At 45.7% G+C, this 25301-nt stretch overlaps 1 protein-coding gene across 1 annotated transcript in view; it reads right to left on the bottom strand.

Annotated features, from left to right (window-relative positions):
* The window catches only part of LOC142290178 (cell cycle control protein 50B-like), a 64980-nt gene that overhangs the window by 26511 nt on the left and 13168 nt on the right, over positions 1-25301 (bottom strand). The window contains exons 2-3 of the mRNA XM_075334116.1: positions 7455-7681; positions 706-810 (exon numbers count right to left, since the gene is read on the bottom strand). Coding sequence (XP_075190231.1) covers positions 706-810; positions 7455-7667 — 318 coding nt within the window. The 5' untranslated portion in view covers positions 7668-7681. The remainder of the gene's footprint in view (positions 1-705; positions 811-7454; positions 7682-25301) is intronic.

Raw genomic sequence — 25301 nt, 5'->3', positions numbered from 1 at the left:
TTTTTTGCGCATTTTCGGGTGCGTTTTTTGGGCTCAAAACTCCATGACTTTGCTTCCCCAGCAAAGTCTTGGAGTTTTCATTTTTGCTGTCCGCACAGAACTTTTTTTTAAGCTGCGTTTTTGAGCTTAAAAAAAAAATAAAAAAAAAAATAAATCAATCAATCAATCAATAAAATGTACATGTCAATTCTTTCCTGCGTTTTCCCCCATGCAATACATTGGAAAAATGCAGAAAAAAAAGCAGAGATCAAAAACGCACCAAAATGCAGTAACAACGCATGTTTTTTGCTGAGAGTGTGTTTTTATGCGTTTTTGTGCATTTTAGCAGCCAAAACCGAAGTGTAAAAAAAAACGCAGTGTGTGCACCTAGCCCAAGTGATCCTTTCGATTTCCTAATATAGGGTGGAAAGGATGATGTTCATGTATTACTGGAGGGGTATTCTAGTACACTGGCTTTGTTGATTTTGAACATCAAGTTTAATTTTTCCAGGAAATCTATTTTAATGTACAAGACCTAAAATATCACTGCCCTTATTGTTGGCAAAAAGTGGCCGTGCAACCCAAGAGAACGATCAGATGGATGAAGCAAACGTCTACAGTGGGTTTAGGATGAAAACAAACTAAAACAAGTCAATAAACAAGTGCAGATGAGAAATGTAATGTACAATGTAATGTACATCATCATGAAAAGAAAGTGGGACTTACCGGAAAGAATTCTTTTATAGTAAAGGTATAGTTGCAGGGGCAGAATTTTGAGGCATTAACACAATCAAAGCAACGGTCACCTGGTATGTCTCCTGTATAATCGTACTAAAGAGAAAACAAGAAACAGGTTATAAGGATGAATGGAAGGTCATAATGGTGCCAAGAAAAGCTAACTGATGCATGTGTGGCTTATGAAAGCGGCACTCCATTGTTTGCTTTTATTTCACCGCTGGAGTGGTGCTTTACATCCAAGTCTCCTGCCCTCGATCTTACACTCACCCTTCGGCGTTTTTATCGGTTATCAGCATCGCTCCTGTTGGTCTCTGGCACTTTGTTGCTTGCTGGCTGCTCCAGTGTTTCATGGATTGTTGAGGATGAGGAGGTTACAAATTAATATAAGTCTATGAGAGCCTCATTCTGAGCAGTCAGAACATACAGTCAAGAGATATGATGCCCCAGGACCGGAGTGACCATGAAAAACAAAATGGCGAAGACACCATAGGGCGAGCATAAAGACTAGGGGCAGGGGACGTAGATTTAAAACACCACTCCAGCGCAACCCCCCCCCCCAAAAAAAACCCAGCGATGCTGTAACATCTTCACCCCCGGGCAATTTTCCAATTTCCCCTCCCCTTCTTGCAAGAGCAATAACTTTTTTCCCGTCAATATAGTCGTATGAGGGCTTGCTTTTTGCGGGAAGAGTTGTACTTTTGAATGACACCATTCATTTTGCCCCACATTTAACCATATTAGAATTCCAGATTTTACATTAATAGGGGTGCTTACTCCCTCAAAAAAAATTTTTTTAATACACCAAAACAGGAGTTCTGGATAGCACAGAATAAAAAAAAAAAAAAACAAAAAACCATTTTACTAGAAAGTCATTTAAAATACATTATATTATGACAGTGATTAACCTGAGATGAAAAAGCCTTATGGACTAAAAAAAAAAAAAAAAAAAAAAAAAATAGGTAATTTGGGATGTCAGTGTAAACATACTGCCACCCAGTGGTTATGTTACCAAAAGTATACAATATGAACAATTAAGTGAGGCTGATGATTCAAACAACACTGACTCTAATCTACCATAACAACAGGGTCTAGTATGTAAATAATGACCCCATTTTGGATGCCAATGTAAACATGCTGCCACCTAGTAGTTTACTGTTAGGGTGCTTTCACACTTGCGTTGAACGGCATCCATTGCTATCCGCTGTCTTGAGAAATTACGGTAACCGTTGCAGGAAACAGTTTTCTTACTCAGACTTCTATTAGCTACGGATAGCAACGGATGGCCTTGCGTTGCATGTCAGCCGACGCAGCGTTGCATCCGCCTGGTGGATGGAACGCTGCATGTAGTGTTTTACTGCGCTTGGCAGACTGTCAAAAAAACGCAACCTGCAGGATTCCGTCGGCGTCCGTTTTAATAATGGACGTCTGTGGTGACGGATTACGTTAACACATCCGTCGTCTTTACACAACTGCGCATGCCCAGATGTGTAAAGTCAAGGAAAAGAAGAAAAAAAACAAAACAAAAACAAACAGATTGCATTATTATGTACGATCCGTTGCATCCGTTGTGCCAATATATGTAATGCATCCATCACACAACGCAATGCAACGGATGCCGTTCAACGCAAGTGTGAAAGCACCCTTAACATAACCACAAGACAACTAAGTAAAAGAGGTAGCTAATTCCCAAAGACACGGACCGTATACTACCAAAATGGCAAGCACAAATGTGCATATGATAATCCCTGTGTTACATTACCATATACTGTTTATCTCCTATCACAAAGACATTCAAAGTAAACCTAATGGTAATCAAATACTATATTGATTCAATTAGAAGTTAAGATGAAAATCAATGGCGTTTTACCCATATAGGGAAGCCGGAGGTCCATCAGCAGGCCCCAACGCACGTTTCGCGTTACTCACTCAATCAGCGATGCTTCAGCAGAAATGTTGATCTATCGTGAAGTGAGTCGTGACAATGATGAGGGGCATCAGCTGGCCCCGCACTGTCATGACAACCCATTAGCGCCTTGTAATCGCATCACCGGGCCATCAATGGTGGCGGAAGGTAAGGGGGGGGTGGTTGAGCAACGCGATCTGTTGTGAATACGTTTTCCAGTTTGGGGCTCCCTCTTGTGGTCAGTGCTGCAGCGCAGTTGGTGTGTGGAATGAAAGCCACACACCTGTGGAGGACTGGCAATCAGGGTCAGATTGGGATATTAAACTGAGTAGTTTTCTCTGGTTCCTTGCCGGTGGGGGTCAATGTCTCCTGTATGTTAAGGACATTCTGTAACCAGCCCTGCTCAGTAGCAGAACTCCTCTCAGATAAGTGGTCTTTGTACCTCTGCTGTTTGTTTTGCACTTTCTTGTTGTTTATACTGCTTTGATACTAATGCATGATTTCTATTTTGTCTGTGTGGAGTTCTTGGTGGAATAGGATAGTTTCCTGCTGGAAGTGTCTGTATACTTAGCTCCATGATTCTGCAAGGTATTGGGTTTGTCATGCTTGGTATTAATTCAGTCCCTCGTCTGTATTAGTGTTTTTGGATCCCAGTAACATCAGAGTGCTGATACAGTGGGGGAGAGGTTGGGTGACCTCAGGATTTTTCCATATCAGAAGTGCTGGTATATATTAGGGTTTTTACGGCTGCAGACAGTTGCTCTTTCCTATCCTTTCTTATTAAGATATTTTGAGGCTCACCTTTGCTGAATCTGTCTTTTTTGGCTTTGTATTATGTTTTTCTATATCACCGTAGCCTTTACATGTAGGGGGGCTATCTATCTTTGGGGACTGCTCCGAGGCATATTAGCTTTCTTATATTTCTGTGAGATTATTTAGATCTCCAGCTTTGTCGAGGCGTCCAGGTCATCGTAGGCACGCCCCACGGCTACTTCTAGTTGTGCGTCAGGATTAGGTCTGGTTTCCGCTAAGTTTCCAGCCACTCTGGTACCTTTTTGGGATTCAGAATTTTTTGATCCTCCTCGGTCCCTGAATCATAACAGTGATCCCCGTCGGAGCACATTAGATAGCGCTGACAGAGTTTGACACTGCGATCTTAGGGGGTTATCAGGAACAGCTGGATCTCTGATCAATTTGCGTCTGTTAACTGCACATGTCTGCTGATCAGATCAAGGGTCCGCTTGTGTGGAGGGGGCTCAGGGGACCATGATTTTCACTATACACTGCAATACTGTGGCATTGCAGTATATATCTTGTTGCCCCGAATTTTAGACCTTTTCAGAGATTAGCTGTACCGCAAAAATAAGGCCTAGTAGTGGTTTAATAATGAAGTGTCCATGTAGCTAAAAAAAAGTTAAAACAATCCTGCAGGACACTTCATTATAGAAAGCAGACAGTCCTAAAAGAGAAAAAAAAAAAAAGACACCCCGTAATCATACTCTCCAGATCCCGAATGGAATGCGAGGACCTGCAATGGAACACACACACACACACACACAATATTGCTCTAGTGATCAGAGGACCTGCTGTGGAATGCATCGATTCATTCCACTGCCGGAAGCAGTGCGGTATCACCGGATGTGTGTGACGTGTGAGAGTGCCGGCCAGCCAGAAGCAGGGGAGGATCACTGTGGAGATGACAAGGACCTGCAGGGAGTGTGCGCTGAGGACCTGGGACCGATGCAGATATCCAGTAAGAATGATTCTCCTGGGGGAGGAGGGTGGGGTTCTGCTTTTTTGATACGTAAACCTACCCCCGACCAGCGTTTACCCATTTTTTGGAGCAAAAAAATATTATAAGACAGATTTCATGATGCCTTGCACACAGTCAAGTCCAGTACCAAAAGGTAGCAAAACAAATCCAAAATATCTTTGAACTGCCACCATATTTGACTGTAGGTGCTGTGTTAATTTTTTTGTAGGGCTTATTCAGTTTCTGCTAAACAAAAAAAGCTTCATCTTGGTCTCATGTTCACAAGACGCTTTCCCGGAAGAATTTTGGATTACTCATATACATTTTGGCACACTGCAGTCTAGATTTTTTTTAGGTCTATGTGTCCGCAGTAGGGTCCTCCTGGGTCTGCTATCATAGCGTTTCATTTAATTCAAATGTGGACAGATAGTTTGCGCTGACACTGATGTACTGAGGTTCTAGGACAGTTTGAATTAAAAGGGAAATTGATTGGGGCAGCTTACTCACTATCTTGACTATCCTGCGTTGCAACCTTTAATACGTTTTTTCTGTCATCCATTTCCATGGAAATTAGATACAGTGCTATGAGTTGTCAACCTCTTGATTATGTTGTGCATCATGATCAAAGAAACAACAAGATCTCTGGAGATTGACTTGTAACCTTGAGATTGTTGATATTTTTCAACAATTTTGGTTCTTAAGTCCTCAGACAGTTCTCCTCTCTTTTTATTCCCCATGATTAGTGTCGCACAAACAGACATACGATGCAAAGATAGAGTCAACTTCTCTTTTTGTGATTTTTATAATGCCCCACACCCATTATTTGCCACAGGTGAGTTTGAAGGAACATCACATGCTTGAAAAAAAGTGGTTTACCCACAATTTTGGAAAGGAGCAAACCAAATGTTCAAATGCATATTTTATGAGTGTAGCTCATTGTAACATTAAGATCATTCAGCCATCTATGGACACCAAACAGGTTTCCATTGTAATATTGTATGCTAGATATGCTTCTATTATCGTATATCAAGCAAGAGGAAATATTAAAGAGGCTTGTACAATAAAATAATTACATATGGTGAAATGTTCTCTAAAAGGAATCTATTACCAGGCTTTTTCTACCCAATAGGAGAGTACCATAATATAGGGAAAAGACCACATTTCCAACTATGTAATACTTAGTTTACTGAATGCAGTAGTTGTGACACAATCCAAGTTCTTAGGCGGGCTTTACTTGTTGCGACATCGCTAGCAATTGCTAGCGATGTCGAGCGCGATAGCACCCGCCCCCGTTGTACATGCGATGTCTGGTGCTTGCTGCCGTAGCGATAATGTTCGCTACGGCAGCAAGCACCAGATATCGCATGTACAACTGGGCGGGTGCTATCGCGCTCGACATCGCTAGCAATTGCTAGCGATGTCGCAACATGTAAAGCCCGCCTAAGAACTTGGATTGTGTCACAACTACTGCATCAGCATCACGCGCACATACCTGGTCGGCGACGTTACTAAGCGGCCAGCCAATAGAAGCGGAGGGGGCGGAGATGAGCGGGACATAACATCCCGCCCACCTCCTTCCTTCCGCATTGGCGGTGGACGCAGATAAGGAGATGTTTGTCGTTCCTGCGGTTTCACACACAGCGATGTGTGCTGCCGCAGGAAGGACAAACAACATCATATCTGCAGCAGACATTATGGAAATGAACGACATGACACAGATCAGCTATTTTTTTTTTACGCTTTTGCGCTCGTTCATCGTCACACCTAGGATTTACACATTGCGATGTCACTACCGGCGCCGGATGTGCGTCACTAACGACGTGACCCCGACGATATATCGGTAGCGATGTCGCAACGTGTAAAGCCTGCCTTAAATGTACTATGTAGCAGAGCTCTGAAAGCTAACCAGTCCACACTAATTAGCAGCTATGTACTTTGTATATTGACAATAAGCTAAACATGAGCACCTACTTGGAAATTATCTCCTGCTGATAAAACACTCATTGTATTAAAAACAACAGCAAACAGTCCAGTAAGTGACATCTTTGGAATCAGGGTCTCATCAACTACCTCATGCTGCCCTCAGATTACATAGTAAAAACCTACTAAAAAACATTTCCTTTAAAGTGGTTACATGGCACTACTCCCCTTAAATTGTGGCTAAAAAAAAGTTGCTGGGGGTGCGACAGCTTGGAACCTCAGCAAACCCGGGCCTTTGCAGCCTCAAAAATATTTATATTTATTATTTTATACTTCATTTATAGTCTATGGGACTGCTGGAAAAAGCTCAGAGCTGTACGTATCAGCCCCACAGACCATGAATGGAGCAGAGGCCACATGTGCACACTTCCACTCCATTTAGAGCAGTGCTGTAGAGTACCAATTTTGGGGCTTGTGATCACTGGGAGTCTCAGCGGCCGGCTACCAAGTGATCAGCAAGCCATCTCTTATACTAACTATAGGGGATAACTTAATTTTTGGGGCGTTAACCCTTAAAGGGAACCAACCAGCAGGATTTTCATATATAAAGTAATGCCAGTGCTATACTGGCTCTAGGATGCTGAGTGTAAGCATACCTTTTGTTCTGAGATTGGATGTTTTATTTCAGAAATATGTGCAAGTAAATTTCCAGTAATGAACTGCTATTTGATTGACAGGTGCAACAGGATGGGATTATGTGGGTCAGGTTTTGCTATCTATTCCTGCCCAGTCTACCTGCCTGGCCGTCCTCCCCTGTCGCAGTCATAGACGTTAATTCCGTCGCAGGTTGACAGACAGGGGCGAGAATAGATAGCAAAACCTGACCCACATATTCCAGCTCCTGTTGCACCTGTGAATCAAATGCAGTACATTGCTTTAACTTTACTTGCACATATTTCTGAAAATAAAACATCCAATCTCAGAACGAAAAGGTATGGTTACATTCAGCATACTAGGGCATTTATAACAATGGCTTTACTTTATATATAAAAATCCTACTGGTTGATTCCCTTTAAGTGTGGTATGAACTCAAGAGTGAATTTGAGGCATTTGGGGTTTTATGGAAGTTATTGAAAAATTAACAGTTTATGAAATACTTACTTCAAATTCTTTTATGCTGTTTGATGAATAATATAATCCAATGCCAATTCCAATAAAGGTCAATCCTATAAGAAAGAAGAATGGCAGAATGATACTGGCAGAGAGAAGAGGCTGCCAGGCTGGAAGTCTCTGCTGCGTAAACGCGGTGTTGTCAGGTCTCTGAGATGGGAGGGGTTCATGATTATTTGCAAAGTTCCTGGATGGCGCCCTCATTCTTCTCCAGGTTTCTTTGAAGAAAACAAAAAAAAAAACACAAAACTGAAGGTAATATTTGGGGGTCAAATTACTATTACTTGATGTGTAGTGGCATATTTTGCTCACAGACTCTTTAAATATGTTCCTGGCCATATATGTGTGATATTTATGGCTCATAAGTACGATTGAATTGTAGGTTCATGTGTGAAATATAAACAAAAAAAAAATATCTATATTAAAATAAAATTAAAAAAAAGCGCAAAATACCACAGACACATGAACAGGACCATAGACAGAACATGTACCCATTACGATCCATGAAAAACATGGGCAAAACACAAATGACCATATTGACGTCTAAAGGTGGCCTTATTTGCCATAATTTGGCCTGTCACTGGCAGAAATAGTTAGGAGCAATCAAAATAAGCTGCTGATAACATGTATTTCATGCCTGTGGCCAGATTCATGATGACAGGGTGAGGGACACACGCCTTACTATGGAGAAGAACAATGATAATATGCAGTTAGTGATTATTTCTGTGACAAACAACAAAAGCAGCACAACAGCATTCCGGCATTTATGTTGGGAGTGTAGGAAATGCAAGTATTTTCTAAAAGAAGTGAGGCCATACTAGGGTACAGCCATAGAAGGGAGATCAACATGACTTGGTTTGGGGCGTGAAATGATGTGATTAAGGGAGTTGGGCACTGCAAGGGTTAACTAATTATGAGAAGGTAAGGTGGCATCATTAGGGGGTTGGGGTTCTTCTTCGAGGAGGTTTCAGCAAAGGGTTTATAAGGAGGATGTACATCTTGTAGGGTTAGACATATTGGTCACGACAAGGCTAGGAATCTCCCACCCACCCTCCATTTTTTCTGTTGTTTATGGTGGCAACTATATGTAGGATGTGCTTACATTTTTGGTCCTGGAGCAGATGGAATTGGGATTAGGAATGGAAAGGTGTTGCTATTGTCCACGTTTTTTCTCTCATAGCAGTGTGGCATGGGGGGGGGGGGTCAGATCAGGGAAGATCTTCAAAGTTGGTGGGTGTGGTTCTTTGTGGATCAGTGGGAGGGTGGAGCCCACAAGCAGAATGCAATCAAGTGGTGGCGAAGGGAACTCTCAAGCAAAGGGCTGAAAAAGGCGCACGGGAAATTAGACTAGGGTGACAGAGCCAGGTTGCTAACAGGTTCCTCTGAGCTGGTGGTTAAGCGGCTAGAGGTAAATTCAGCCTAAGGTCAGGTGTATATGCCACCCGTAACAGGTTATAAGGCTTTAAGGACCATCCTCCTTTTCCATTAAAGTACAAGTGTGATGCTTGCGGGGGACAGACCATGGCAGGGGGGCTGCTCGAGATGCTTGGATCTGGGGTCGTGGCTGTGGCTCTAGTGGCAACCGGACCCGAGCGTAAGCACCCGTCCGTCGCCTGCAAGTGAAAAGAGGGGGGAGTTATTTACAGGTGAGAGTTTGTCAGTGACGCCACCCGTGGGTTGCGGTGATTGTTGGTGACAGCGCCGCTGCCTTGGTATGGGGTGTCCGGGGCTGATGAAGCGGGGCAGTAGGATGGTATCCCCTCCACGGGTAGGGGAGGTGTTGTCCCGGGGCCCAGGTGTTGGTGAGGCAGAGTGATCGGGCACAGTCTGCAGGGCTGGACCAGATGATACCGGTGTACTCACTGTTTTTAAATAAATCTCACAGCGTCCAGAAAGGAAACCAACGGCCGGATACCGGTAGCCTCCGGAGGGGTGTGATAGGGTCCCGCACACCGATGAGCAGAACAGGGGCCCTTCCTCCTGCACTTTAGTTTGGTGTCTTGTGTGTTGACTAGTCTGCATGAAAACGGGGAAAGTCCACTCCTGGTGTCTTTACTGTGGGAGCTGTGGCCCGCGAGATCTGACCCTTGGGATTTTAGCAGGCACTTGCAGACGCCGTATCCCCCTCGTTGAGCTTCAGTCTTATATATCTGGGCTGCTAGTGGGACAAGACTTAGAATCTTGTCCCCTGCTGGCTAATTGGAAAGGTGCTTGAAGCTGTCCTCGCCCTAGGGTCAAGGTACCACGACTGTGCACGCCCTCCGGACCGGATTCCCGCTGTCAGCACTGGCAGCCTACAACCGCGCATCGGTCCACTTAAGGTCTCCCGCGACTGGATCTCCGTTGCCTGTGGCCCTGCTCTGCCGTCTGCCACCTAGTCAGCTCAGGGAGTCCGGGAGCTACAACCCACGACCAGCACTTCACTCCTCTCACTTCCACTGTCCAAGCTTATCTAACTGGTTCCCTCCCCTTGACACCTCAGAACCCCTAGGTGGGCGTCACCATCTACCTGGCCCCGCCCACTGGTGTATCCCTATTGTCCTTGGTGGGGGGGTGACTAGGCTTTTGTGGCTGGTGTTTGAACCTGTGTGGAGTTGTGTTGGAAGGTCAAAGGAAGCGATTCCTACATCTGGAAGATGGATGCAGTCTTCTGTGACACCCTGATTTTGTCAGGGCGTCACAAGTGCATCTCAATAAATTAGATTATCAAAAAGTCAATTTCTGTAATTCAATACAATAAGGGAAACACATTATATAGAGTCATTACAGACAGTGATGTATTTCAAGTGTTTATTTCTGTTAATGTTGATGATTATGGCTTACAGCCAATGAAAACCAAAAGTTCTCAGAAAATTAGATTATACAAGACCAACTGAAAAAAAAATTTTAAAAACTCAAAATATTGTCCCTACTGAAAAGTATATACAGTAAATGCACTCAATACTTTGTTAGGACTACATTTGCACAAATTACTGCATCAATGCGGCATGGCATGGAGGCGATCAGCCTGTGGCATTGCTGAGGTGTTATGGAAGCCCAGGTTGCTTTGATAGCTGCCTTCAGCTCATCTGCATTGTTGGGTCTGGTGTCTCATCTTCCTCTTTACAACATCCCATCGATTCTCTATGGGGTTTAGGTCAGGCGAGTTTGCTGGCCAAGCAAGCAGTGATACTGGGGTTATTAAATCAGGTATTGGTACTTTTGGCAGTGTGGACAGGTGCCAAGTTCTGCTGAAAAATGAAAATTTCCATCTACAAAAAGCTTGTCGGCAGAGGGAAGCAAGAAGTGCTCTAAAATTTCCGGGTAGACGGCTGCACTGACTTTGGTCTTGATGGCAGATGACATGGCTCCCCAAACAATCACTGATTGTGGAAACTTCCCACTAGACCTCAAGCAGCTTGGATTATGGCCTCTCCAATCTTCCTTCAGACTCTGGGACCTTGATTTCCAAATGAAATGCAAAATTTACTTTCTTCTGAAAAAAACACCTTGGACCACTGAGCAACAGTCCAGTTCTTTTTCTCCTTGGCCCAGGTAAGACACTTCAAGCGTTGTCTATTGGTCATGAGTGGCTTGACACAAAGAATGAGACAGTTGTAGCCCATGTCCTGATTACGTCCGTGTGTGGTGGCTCTTGAAGCACTGACTCCAGCAGCAGTCCACTCCTTGTGAATCTTCCCCAAATTTTTGAATGGCCTTTTCGTAACAATCCTATCAAGGCTGCAGATATGCAGTTAGTTTCTTCCACTCAACTCTCCATTAATATGCTTGGATACAACACTCTGAACAGCCAACTTCTTTAGCAATGATCTTTTGTGGCTAAGGGTGGCTTTACACGCTGCGACATCGCTAGCCGATTCTAGCGATGGCGAGCATGACAGCATCCGCCCCTATCGTTATGGCGATATGTGAAGATCGCTGCCGTAGCAAACATTATCGCTACGGCAGCGTCACACGGACTTACCTGCTCGGCGACATCGCTGTGACTGGCGAACCGCTTCCTTTCTAAGGTGGCGGATCGCTTGGCATCACATCGACGTCACTAAGCGGCCGCCCAATCAAAGCGGAGGGGCGGAGATGAGCGGGATGAACATCCCGCCCACCTTCTTCCTTCCTCATTGCTGGCGTGTGGCAGGTAAGGAAAGGTTCTTCGTTCCTGCGGCGTCACACGTAGCGGTGTGCTACCGCAGGGACGAAGATCAACTTCGCCCATGCGACAGCAGCGATAATTGAGAATGGACCCCCATGTCAACGAGGAGCGATTGGACGTTTTTGCAACAATCCAAAATCGCTCCTTGGAGTCACACACAACGAGTTCGCTACAGCGGCCGGATGTGCGTCACAAAATCCGTGACCCCAAAGAGATCGCTGTAGCGAAATCGTAGCGTGTAAAGCCCGCTTTACCCTCCTTGTGTGTCACACTCCTTCAGTGTGTCAATGACTGCCTTCTGGGCATCTGTCAAGTCAGCAGTATTCCCCGTGATTAGGAAGCCTTTGCAGGTGTTTTGTGGTAATTATTCTAATTTTCTGAGATAATTACTTTTGGGTTTTCATTGGCTGTAAGCCATAATCAACAGTAACAGAAATAAACACTTGAAATAGATCAAATCTGTAATGACACTATATATGAGTTTCCCTTTTGGTATTGAATTACTGAAATAAATTAACTTTTTGATGATATTCTAATTTATTGAGCTGCACTTCTAATTGTTATACTCATTGTTTGTTAATAAAAGGCTGCTGCAGCCAATTTACTCCATACAGGTGTCTTGTTTGTTACTTTTAGGAAGGGGGTCGGGGGGTTTGTAGTGGAATCGCACATGACTCCCCAAAACTCCTTGTCATGTCAGAGAGTGACAGCTTCTCTTTAAAAGGAATATGTCATGCATCTGATTTTATGACTAGTCTTTTTTTTTTACATATTTTTAATCATTTCAATGGGGTGGTTACATAAAAAAAACACCACCCTTCCTGTATGTTCTGTGTAAACAGTACTGCTTTATGGCAGCTATAATAAAGTGGAGTTAATTGGCAGAGCATGTCAGATTACTACAAGAAGTGCTGGAGTTCAACCCCAGAGAGAAGCACATAAGGCCCGATTCACCAAAGATGTTATACCAGATTTCTCTGTAAAAAGCTTTGAAAAGTCTATAATTACTATCAATCATTGCAGTGATGTACAATACAAAATAATATTGTGGTATCGCATTAGATTTTTCCAGCTATGGAAATGCTTTTATTCTCATAAATGACAAAATCACTCGTAGAATACGTTTGTCATAAAAGGATTTATATCTACTATTGCAAAACGCGAGACTGCACTGAAGTTTTCCAACATTGTCACCAAGATCCATAGCTGTGGTAGGATGGGTGCGTAGCAAATATATCAGCCAAATACCTATATATAATAAGATACTTTTATTGATTCAGATTAAAAACAGGACACCATGAAGTGTACCATATACAAAAAAAAAAAAAAAAATTACCAGCAAAAGTCAAGCTCCAAGCTCATATGTGTGGTGGTATTTGTGAAAGAGGTTTGCTCAAAACCCAAAATATCCCTACTTGAACCTACCTGACAAAGGAGGAGTCACCCTTCCGGTAGTGGTGCCCCCGTCGTCTATCCCTATGCTGCCCTGGGTGACTCAATTTAGGGTTTTGAACTATATTCATGCACTAAATGGAATGCAGATAAGTTACACTTAGAACACACCTATTAGCATTCACACTCAACGCGTTTCCCCCTTTAAAATCAGGGTTCTTCTGGAGTAACAACGGTGAACTTATCTTTAACAGCAAATACAACCCCTGGCAAAAATTATGGAATCACCTGGCTCTGAGGATGTTCATTCAGTTGTTTATTTTGTTGCCATGTCTGTGATCTGCTTTTTCAAATAAAAGTAAAGTCATTTCAAAATGGCAACTGTCTGGCTTTAAGAAACACAAAAAAAAAAAATAAAATTATGGAATCACTCAATTCTGAGGTAAAAATAATTGAATCACCCTGCAAATTTTCATTCCCAAAACATCTGCATCAAATAAGATCTGCATCTAAAAAGGAGTGATCACACCTTGGAGAGCTGTTGCACTAAGTGAACTGACATGAATCTTGGCTCCAACAGGAGAGATGTCAATTGAAACAAAGGAGAGGATCAAACTCTAAAAGAGGGTAGATCATCACACAATGTTGCAAAAGATGTTGGTTGTTTACAGTCAGCTGTGTCTAAAATCTGGACCAAATACAAACATGGGAAGGTTGATAAAAGGCATACATACTGGTAGACCAAGGAAGACATCAAAGCGTCAAGACAGGAAACTTAAAGCAATATATCTCCAAAACAGGAAATACACAACAAAACAAATGAGGAATGAATGGGAGGAAATTGGAGTCAATGTCTGTGACCAAATTGTAAGAAACCGCCTAAAAGGAAATGGAATTTACATACAGGAAAGCTAAACAATAAAAAGATGACTGCCTGAAGAGAACATGTAAATTTACACAGTCTGATGATATGGGGCTACATATCAGGTAAAGGCACTGGGGTGATGTCTGTCATTACATTTTTAATAAATGCCCAAGTTTACATTGAAATTTTGGACACTTTTCTTATTTCATCAATTGAAAGGATGTTTGGGGATGATGAAATAATTTATCAAGATGATAATGCATCCTGCCATAGAGCAAAAACTGTGCAAACATTCCTTGAAAGAAGACACATAAGGTCAATGACATGGCCTGCAAATAGTCCGGATCTCAATGCAATTGAAAATCTTTGGTGGAAGTTGAAGAAAATGGTCCATGACAAGCTGCAAACCTGATCTGGCAACAGCAATCAGAAAGTTGGAGCCAGATTGATGAGGAGTACTGTTTGTCACCTATTAAGTCCATGCCTAAGTGACTGCAAGCTGTTATAAAAGCCAGAGGTGGTGCAACAAAATACTAGTGATGGATTTGAGTGTTCTTTTTTGTTTGTTTTTCACAATTCCATAATTTTTTCCTCAGAATTGAGTGATTCCATAATTTTTCACCCTGTTTGGTCTTGAAAAGTAACAGTTACTGGCTAGCAGATTGTTTTCATGATTTTTTTAGTGTTCCTTAAAGCCAGAAAGTTGCCATTTGAAATGACTTTAGTTTGGTGCCATGTCTGTGATCTGCGCTTTTTTTTTTTTTTAAACAAAAGAAAACGACTGAATGAACATCCTCAGAGCCAGGTGATTCCATAATTTTTGCCAGGGGTTGTACTAGTCACCTATATATATTGGGAAAAAAAAAAAAAAAAAAAAAAAGATACTGCCCAGTTCAGCAACTTGAATACCCCTCTGGGTTCCATATTTGGATTGTTCATCTCGCCACAGATTAGTCACAAGTAGCCCGAATCCTCCAGTTTTGAGAAATTCTCTGAAATGCGGGGTGACCAATACTCGCTTCAGTTTATGCAGATAAATTTGTTATCTCTGGTTCCATATAAAGGTTATATAGCAGCGTAGGAAGGGGATCTCCTATACATGTGCATCTTCAAGCCCAGATGCAACTGTGCCACCCCCATGTTAGCAGCCGAGCTGCTCGGATCCGTAGTAGCTCGAGAGGTGTCCGGACCCGGGGGTCATGCGGCCACTCAAATGAAGGGGGTATTTACAGGGGATTGTGTTAGAGTTTGTGACGCCACCCGTGGTATGTGGTAATTTGGAGTAGCACTGCTGAAGTTGGGAGTACCCGGGGGTGATTGAATGGGGCAGCCAGGTGTTAGAACCCTCCACGGGTAGAGGGGATGCCCCAGGACTCCGTGATGGTGACTGGGGAGTGCTGTCGGGTGTGAAGGGGTCACTTGTATACTCAGTCCATTAAGCTGACCCCGACAACTGGATAAACCAAAGTTCTGGATACCGCTGCCGCTGAGGGGAGCTAGTTCGGGTCCCGTCCCCAATGGTGCTGCCGGGTGATCCGTGACCTGCCTCCTGGCACTAAGTTTACTTCTCTGTTGGTCTCAGTAGTATGGAACTTGCTGTGTCCCGCTCCCCACTATGGCTAAGTGTGGGAGCTTGCTCTCAGGGTTCACGCTTGGGATTTTCTAGACCGTTTGAGTGGAAAGTCCTATCCCCCTCGTTGCGCTAGTACCCCGATTTTGGAGTGGGTGGAGAGCGGATCTTGAAGGCTGAATTCTCGTCGGGTAAATTGTCAGGTTGCCTGAAGCTACTCCCCGACCTAGGGTCCACGTACCCAGTCGTGCCCTGGTCTCAGCCCGGTGATGGTGCAAGGTCGCCGGCTGTCGTCCTCGACAGTTCCGTGCCCCTTGCCACGATCCCCTGCGACCGGGGGTCCAGCTCCTCTAGGCCCAGACCATCGTCTGCTATCTAGATAGCTTTCTAGGAGCCCTGCTCCTGACCTCCTCTCTCCTTTGCTTCCAACACAACACACTCTACTCCTGACACTCCTGCCCTCCCCTAGCCAACCCCCTAAGTGGGCGACCCTATTCCACTTAGGCCATCCACTAGTGTGCTTGGTAGGTGTGGTGCAGAGTGTACCTACGATTTAATTAACTGATGTAGACACCATGTAGTTGGGGACCCATAACCAAGAAGAAGGTGGATATTACACGGGAGGGCAGATTGTGCAATACCCAGTGACGATCTGATAGTCCAGGGCGTCATATTCCGTCATTCCCCCTTGGTTAAACATAGTTCGTCCTCGAGCTACAGGACAGCAGAGGTTTTATTTACATTTATTTTTTTTTTAAACTGCAAAAGTAGAAAATGAACTTTTTTATTTACAAGATTCATCCCACATTAGGGAGGCTGGGTACTTAAACGTTACGCAACTCTTAAGTTCATCAATTCAACAGTGGAATGCTAACGATTAGGTTAGTAGTGGAGGTTCACCCTGCTCCATTGCAGCCTCTTCCTGCGACAGTCCAGTTCCAATGTCCCGGATCCCGTTAACCCGCCACCCTAACAACCTGACCCGCTGCATACCTATTGTGGGTCCATGACCAGGTTAAAGGTCCCAGGTGTTGTAAAAGACGACTCTGGTGGGCACAGGAGGTGCAACTATTTACAATACACAAGTCTGTGTTGGTCACGACCAGTCCCAGGACCATGGTCCATTGTTACTATAAAACATTGGTGCATAAATACAATGAAGTCCATGCACATGGTGTACACACTATAAAATCTTCTTTCCAATCAGGTAACTTTCTCTGTTGATTCAAACCTTGTTTATTAAAACTTATTTCCTAATATTTTCTCTATATGAAAAATAACAAAACTTTGTAAAATAAAAAGAAAAAACACAGATACCTAACAATTTACATTTACATATTACAGGTACCATTAACATCCTTCCCTATACCTCCGTGGGGACTGACCAAAGTTAACCCGGGTTGACCTTCTCAATTCCAGACCCTCATCCCCCTCTTGTGACATGGCAATATTGTCTACAGGTTCCTCGCCCTCAGTGTTAGGTGTAGCTGGTAGGACCCTACGTGTGCGTGACAAGGTTACAGGTGCTACTCTAGATGCTGAAGTGGGTGCAGTGTCAGTAAGCCTTTCCTGTTCTGGTTCTTCCACTGGCTGTGGGAATGTTAGCACAGGGACTATTACTGCTCCATTCTGCATAGGCCAATCCCTAATGCTGTCTTGGGGCCATTGCTTACAGCTATAGAACCTCATCCTCAGCTCCAGTGCGGGTCTCAAACGCAGCTCCCAGTCTCCTAAAGATAGCGGGTACCGAGACCCGATCCTCCTCAGTCCATGTCTCCACTTGCAATTCGGCAGAGTCGGTCAGCTGCCATAGTACCACAGATGCCCGCTGCCGCTCGGTCAGGGCATACGTATCGAGGACGTTCCATATCTTCCTCTTGAATCCCTGCAGCGCATCTAGTCGGCCATCATACTGCGGGAGCCAGGCGGCGTAAGGCACATAGGGCAATGTTATCGGCATAATGGGCGCAACCGCCACGGGTCCCGATGCCGCCGCTCCTGTGGCCGGAGGAGTATGTGCCGCACCGGCGTTACCCTGGTTGGGTGGAGGCGGTGCCGCCACACTTCCATCGTCTGCCGCAGACATTCTTGCGCTCCCCTCGGTTTTCACTCAGCACTCTCTCGCTGCTGTGGCCCTCTGGCAACTTCCAGTTCCGGGCTCACTCTCAGGATGAAGGGCGGGGCTTTGGCTTTTCCCGCTTTTGTGGAGAAGATGGCATTTTGGTGCCAAAAGATGGCGGAAGATCGCGGAAACTGTGGGAAACTGGGACTCCAACTTGCGGTTTCGATTTCTATGGTGCACGTCACCCAGTTAAATGGGTCCTGCTCGTATCCTGTTCATGACGCCAGGAATTTGAGGTATGCCGCCCCCGTGCCAGCAGCAGAGCTGCTCGGATCCGGGGTAGCTCGAGAGGTCTCCGGACCCGGGGGTCGTGCGGCCACTCAAATGAAGGGGTTATTTACAGGGGATTGTGTTAGAGTTTGTGACGCCACCCGTGGTATGTGGTAATTTGGAGTACCACCGCTGCAGTTGGGAGTACCCGGGGGTGATGGAATGGGGCAGCTAGGTGTGTTAGAACCCTCCAAGGGAATGGGGGGGGATGCCCCGGGACTCGATGATGGTGACTGGGAAGTGCCGTCAGGTGTGAAGGGGTCACTTGCGTACTCACTCAGTCAATTAAGCTGACACCGACAACTGGATAAACCAAAGTTCTGGATACCACTGCCGCTGAGGGGAGCTAGTTCGGGTCCCGTCCCCAATGGTGCTGCCTGGTGATCCGTGACCTGCCTCCTGGCACTAAGTTTACTTCTCTGTTGGTCCCGGTAGTATGGAACTTGTCGGGTCCCGCTCCCCACTATGGCTAAGTGTGGGAGCTTCCTCTCAGGGTTCACGCTTGGGATTTTCTAGACCGTTTGAGTGGAAAGTCCTATCCCCCTCGTTGCGCTAGTACTCCGATTTTGGAGTGGGTGGAGAGCGGATCTTGAAGGCTCCGTTCTCGTCGGGTAAATTGTCAGGTTGCCTGAAGCTACTCCCTGACCTAGAGTCCACGTACCCCGTCGTGCCCTGGTCCCAGCCCAGTGATGGTGCAAGGTTGCCGGCTGTCCTCCGACAGTTCCGTGCCCCTTGCCACGATCCCCTGTGACCAGGGGTCCAGCTCCTCCAGGCCCAGACCACAGTCTGCTACCTAGATAGCTTCCTAGGAGCCCTGCTCCTGACCTCCTCTCTCCGCTTCAAACACACTTCTCCCTCCTGACACTCCCCTAACAAACCCCCCAAGGGGGCAACCCTATTCCACTCAGGCCGTCTACTGGTGTGCTTGGTGGGTGTGGTGCAGAGTGTACCTAGGATTTAATTAGCTGATGTAGGCAACACCATGTAGTTGGGGACCCATAACCAAGAAGGAGGTGGATATTGCACGGGAGGGCAGATTGTACAATACCCTGTGACGACCTGATAGTCCAGGGCGTCACACTACTACCGGTAGGCACATCACCTGCATGCCGCGGTATGTAGGTAGGAAATTGGCTTTAAGTACAAGGTGCCAGTTTCTTGGGTTACTGTATGTATATGGAAGAACCCTCTCATTTGGGTTTAACCTCATAACGATGGCCGTACGACTTAAAGCGTCGGCAAAACAGGGTACTTATTCTGTTCCTCCGCTTTAAAGCGGCGGCCCGAAAAAACCCTGTAGCGCCCCCCAGCGACAGAAAATCTCGGGGGTTTCAGCTACCGGGGGTAGCTGAGACCCCCCAGATTATGAATCGGGGTGTTTTTTTTTGGACCCCGATAATGTGATCGCCGGTATACACCGTATACCGACGAACACATGAAAAAAAAATAAATGGCAAATAATACTGATTTCTTTTTCATCTGACATGATCAAACATGTCAGATGAGAAAGAAATATAAATTCCTAGTGCCCCCAAAGCCCCCGGTACCGGAGAGTCCCCCCACCACCCCTACCCCCCCTCCGGAGCAGTCAAAATGGCGCCGAAGCGCACAGAAAACTGCAGCCGCCGCCAGCTCTGCATTCATTTCCCTCCAATCTGAAATGATCAAACATTTAAGACCGGAGGGAAATGTCCTCCCCCTGACCCCTCCTCCGGTCCACCGGAGCCCCTCCTGTTCTCTAGAGCGCTCCCTTCCCTCCGGAGCATGCAAGATTGCGGCGCACAGCGCACGGCCGCATTCATCCTGCTCTGCCGCATGTGACACGTCACATGCGGCAGAAAAGTCGTCCCCAGGTCCCCCGGTCAGCCCCGTTACCTGGCTGCTGCTCCGTCCCCGCGATCACTCCGCCTCCTAGAAAGCTGGCGGCGCATGCGCAGACAGCCGCTGTCAGCTGGATCCTTGCAAGCAGGGACGCTGACCTCGCTGCTGCGCTGTGGACCGGGGAAGAGTGAGTGCAGTAATCTGCAGCCACACTTCTCACATGGAGAGCCTGCTGTTCTAGAAAATGGGGGGGTACGTTCTGTGAGCGTGCCCCTCATATTCTGGAATGAGGTTACTGCAGGTCACTCTGCCATAGGTTGGACCGGGGCAGTGTGAGTGCAGTATTCTCAGATTACTGCACCCACACTGCTCATGGAGAGCTTGCTCTTCCAGAAAATGGGGGATACGTTCCCTGAATTTGTCCAAACAAAGGTTTCAGACCACATGTGAGGTATCACCGCGCTCATAAAAAAGTGGTTAACAAACCTTGAGGTCAAATTTTTGGAATTACCTCTTGAAAAAGTGAGAAAATTGATGCTAAAGCAACATTTTTGAGAAAATTATTAAGATTTTCAATATGACAACGTAACGTTAACAAAATCTGTGAAGTACCTGTGGATCTAAAATGCTCACTATACTCCTAGATAGAAGCCTTGAGGGGTCTAGTTTCCAAAATGGCGTCACTTGTGAGGGGTTTCTTCTGTTTAGGTACCTTAGCGGACCTGTAAATGCAACATGGTGCCCGCAATCTATTTCAGCCAAATTTGCTTTCCAAAATTCAAATATTGCTCCTTCTGTTCCGAGCCCTCCCATTTGTCCAAACAGAGGTTTCTGACCACATGTGGGGTATCGGCGCGCTCATAAGAAAGTGGGGAACAAGTTTTGGGGTCCATTTTGTTGCGTTATTTCTTCTAAAAGTGAATAAATTTGGGTTAGAGCAACATTTTTAGGTAAAATTTAATTTTTGCTTTTTTTCATTCCAGATTGCTTTTGTTCATGTGAAGCACCTGAAGGGTTAATAAACTTCTTGAATGTGGTTTTGAGTACTTTGGGGGGTGCAGTTTTTAGAATGGTGTCACTTTTGGGTATTTTCTGTCATCTAGGCCTATTGAAGTCACTTCAAATGTGATGTGGTCCCTAAAAAAATGGTTTTGTAAATTTTGATGTAAAAATGAGAAATCGCTGATAAACTTTGAACTCTTCTAACTTCCTAACAAAAAAAAAAAAATTGTTTCCAAAATTCTGCTGATATAAAGTAGACATGTGGGAAATGTTATTTATTAACTATTTTGTGTCACAGAAATCTCTGGTTTAACGGTATAAAAATTCAAAAGTTGAAAATTGCTAAATTTTCAAAATTTTTGCCAAAATTCAAATTTTTTTCATACATAAACGCAAAAAATATTGTCCTAAATTTGGTACTAACATGAAGTCCAATATGTGACGAAAAAATCTCAGAATCACCAGGATCTATTGAAGCGTTCCAGAGTTATAACCTCATGAAGTGACACTGGTCAGAAGTTCAAAATTTGGTCTGGTCATTAAGGTGAAAATTAGCTCCGTCACTAAGGGGTTAAAGAAGCACGTACTATATATAGGCGATCCCCTTCCTATGCTGCCATATGACTGAACTCTTTGATATGGAAACAGAGATAATGAATTGGGCGAGGTCACTCGTCACTCCAAGCGTACAATAGACTGAAAAGTGATCTACAGAATTGACATCTTATGTGTGCTTTAGTGGCTTAGAAGGATCATGCTTTTAAAAGATAAAAAAAAAAAAAAAAAAAAAAACACCCCTAAAAGGATGCAAAAATGCCGAATTTCAATAATGAAAAACACACAAGGGCTGCAGGAATCAAAGGAAAAAGCAAATTGCTTGTATGGAAAGGCAGCATGGTGAAGTCACTTGATCATGGAATAAAGAAAACTGCATTGACTGTCCTGTTGTGAGAAGTGTCGTATGTTGAACTTATTGATATACTGCAAAAATGAACGCCCCGATTCATTAAAGCACTACTCAAGCGATTTGTTTTTTTTAGGTCACTGCTGAAGTGGAACTTTAAAAGGTAAGTCCCTTGCCCCCAGTCTTATGCTCACTCTCCACTGTCTTCATCTGTTATCGGTGTCACCCTGGTCGGCCTTTGTCACTATGTAACTTTCCAGTTGCTCCAGTGTTTCATGGAGCGCACAACTTAATGCAAGTCTATGAAAGCCTCGTTCTGGTTCACAGAGACATAATTTCTGACTTCTGGCCAATCAGTTTTGGTCCAAAGATAGTGCTGCAGGATCAGAGCGGTGTCGGTAAAATGTAGAGATGCCAGACAGTGAGTATAAGGCCGGGGTCACACTGGCGTATAGCATCGGATTCTCTTCCGGATACTATTTGCTAAGGACACTAGGTTCAATCTCTGCTGCGAGAGTGAGCCGAGATACATTTTACTGTGCTCCAATTGTCTCACATGCGAGAATCGGATCCGTCACGCACCTCCGGCATAGTTAGCGACGTAATAGCTATGAGCGAGTGTAAACGATCAAAAATACTCACCTGATCGTTGACACATCGTTCATTTTCAAAATCTCATTGGTCGTAGTGGACGCAGGTTGTTCGTCGTTCCTGAGGCAGCACACATCGCTATGTGTGACACCCCGGGAACGACGAACAACAGCGTTCCTGCGTCCTCCGGCAACAAGGTGGACGTGTCGCTAATGCGGCTGGTCTCCGCCCCTCTGCTTCTATTGGTCGGCCCCTGTGTGACGTCGCTGTGACGGTGCACAAACCTCCCCCTTAAAGCGGTTGTTTGCCGCCCACAGCGATGTCGCTAGGAAGGCAAGTATGTGTCACGGGTGTTAGCGATATTGTGCGCCACGGGCAGCGACTTGCCCGTGACGCACAAACGACGGGGGCGAGTGCTTTCATGAGCGACATCGCTAGCGTTGTCGCTGCATGTAAAGCCCCCTTTAGAGTAGGGGTGTAACGTGGCGCGGGGTGGTAGTTGTGGTAGTTGTTGGCGAGGTAATTGACTCGCCCACCCCAGGGCTATGGGACACCCGATGCTGGGCCGGACTAGTCCGGGGGACGTCAGTGGTGGCTGGGCCCGAATCCGTACCCTGGTGGGGTCAATTAATATGGCTTCAGTGGGGGTGATTAAAGTTTATATTTGTCGTAACGCCACCTGTGGTTTGCGGCTATTAAGCCGCCGCTGCTGTATGGGGCCTCCGAGACTGATGGAATGGCAGCTTGGATGGTCCTGCTTCCCACAGATGGAGCGGTGCCCCGGGGACACTCTTGGTGCTTGTGAGTGTATGCAGTGATGGAAGTCTATGCAGATGAAATAACAGAGGCAATGCAAGAGGGTGCAATTTCAAGGTGTTTACTCACAGTTCCTGGTAGGTGTACACTGGTGCCTCTGGGCTGTTGAGACCCACTATCAGGGACCTCCGCCGATCCTGGGTAGATCTGGGGGCAAAAGCCGGTACACCCCTCTATATGTTCCTTTCTTCAGCTGTCTCCTTAAGCCTAGCCCTTGTTGGCTGAACCTGGCTCGGCCTCCACTACAGCCGCCGGGCCAGGGGCTTGCCTGTTGGTCGTTTACCCCCTTTCTAGAGGTTCTGCAGTGGGCTGTGGCCCGGGGAGCTTGCAGCTTTCCCTGGGCCTCGGTTTTTACTTTTAGAGATGACTGTTCCTCCTCCAGTTTCTAGGGACCTTCCCCTGTGTGCAGCTTGATCCCTCCACCGAATCTTCTTATTGTGGAACAGGCCACGAGCCTGAAAGTTATCTGTGGCCCTGGAATCCCTTCTTTTCTCTACTTGGTGTCACCTGGACCCTCTGAGTCCCAGGGTCTTCACCAGGAAGCGTCACTTTCTTCTCTTGCTCCTGACTGACTAGAGCACTACTCTTCTCTCTCTTCTGCCTCCCGCAGAACTCCTTCCTTCTCCTTCACTTCCACTTAGTCTCTCTAACTTCAACTCCTTCTCACTACTCCTCCTCCTCTGCTCCTCCTGGCAGACTCCTTCTCTCCGACTGACTACTCTTGACCTTCCTTTCTACTCTACACTCGGCTGGCTCCTCCCACCTACCCAGTTGCTAAGCTACCACCCTATGGGAGCAGGGATGGGTCTTACGGCCCCTCCCAGCATGCAGCATGGGAGGGTTGCTGCCACTGTCCCTGGTCCCTGTGTGTACCTAACAATGGGTGTAGTGTGAATTTGCCTGTGGACCGGCGTTCACCCCTTTCCTTACCCAGGATGGGACATCACACCTCTGGCTGGGGTGCAATGTCTCTGTGGCGACGGAAGCCTCAGGGGCGCCACATAATTGTCTGCCGCACCCCGGCACGCTACATGAAAATGAGGGTCCTGGCTGGGTGTGTGGTGCACTACAGTAGTGATACACCTTTGCAGGCCGCATGTTGCCGATGGCTTTGGCAGGCCAGGACCAGATGGTACACAGTTCCAGAGAGGAAACCACAACTTCTTTATAAACACAAAGTCTTTACTGAACAGACGGCTGATGATAACTCTATACACACGAAAGTGGGCACATTGCTTCTTGGATGTTTCATATGTATTAAAGAGTAACTCCAGACATTCCTGCAGCGTGTTCATTTTCATATGTCCTTACACGTCCACATAAGCCTGAGCAATTCATGACCACCCAGCTCTACCTGACATCACAGTCCTCTCTGCGCTTTGCGTCATATTCCTCTACTGTAGAGATTGTGCCAATATAACCGGACCAGGCTAATCACCTCCTGACACTTCTGGATCTGCCACCCAGAACTATCTATTTGACTCACACACTGTTTCTTCTAGGCCTGTCCCTTCTTAAGCTATAAGCCATTAAGGGCCGTACTGCTGAGTGTCTCCCTTAGGGATCAGTCTCTCGGTCACTCACTTACTCAGTGGATTCAGACTCTACTCCAGTCACTCTGTATTGTAGAAGGCTCTTTTCTCTGCTCAGAATCTGACTTTCATGGCTCTTGATCTCCTCTCCTGTTACAGATCACCCATATCATGCGGCTCTGCGCTCCACAGACCTGACGTCTGTGTCACAGGCTGGGCCCTAACTGACGTTTCCACAGCAACCATTTCTCTCCCTCAGCAATAGCTCATCCCCTATTGGCTAATCCTAGATTACCAACTATCACCTGTCTGTCATTGGGCAGATTTAACGTTTCCCCTGCATACCTATAACACTAATAATACCTTATTAAGCATCCTACATTACATACTACATAACATTATATCTTATCACATATGTATATATTTAAAGAACACATTTGGTGTCTTCAGTGGTAGGAACTCGACCACCATCTAAGGCTGCTTTCACACATCCGGTTTTTGCAGTGTGGCGAAAAAAACGGATCCGTTGCATAAGTTTTTCCATGCGGCCCGTCTGGTTTTTGATGGATGCGGCTTGATACTGAGCATGCGCTGTGCAAAAAAAAAAAAAAAAAACGCATCCGGCGTCCATAGGCTTGAATTGTAAAACGCACCGGATCCGGTACGATGCGTTTTTTTCGCCGCACTAAAAACGTGCCAGGCAACGTTCCATCCGGCCACCGCATGGGCTAAATATACCGCATCCGGCAAAAACCGGGTGCAACGCAAGGCCAAGCGGCACAATACGGCGCTAATGCAAGTCT

The sequence above is a fragment of the Anomaloglossus baeobatrachus genome, chromosome 2, assembly GCF_048569485.1.
Source record: "Anomaloglossus baeobatrachus isolate aAnoBae1 chromosome 2, aAnoBae1.hap1, whole genome shotgun sequence".
Lineage (NCBI taxonomy): Eukaryota > Metazoa > Chordata > Amphibia > Anura > Aromobatidae > Anomaloglossus > Anomaloglossus baeobatrachus.
This window is presented reverse-complemented; position numbering and strand designations above follow the sequence as displayed.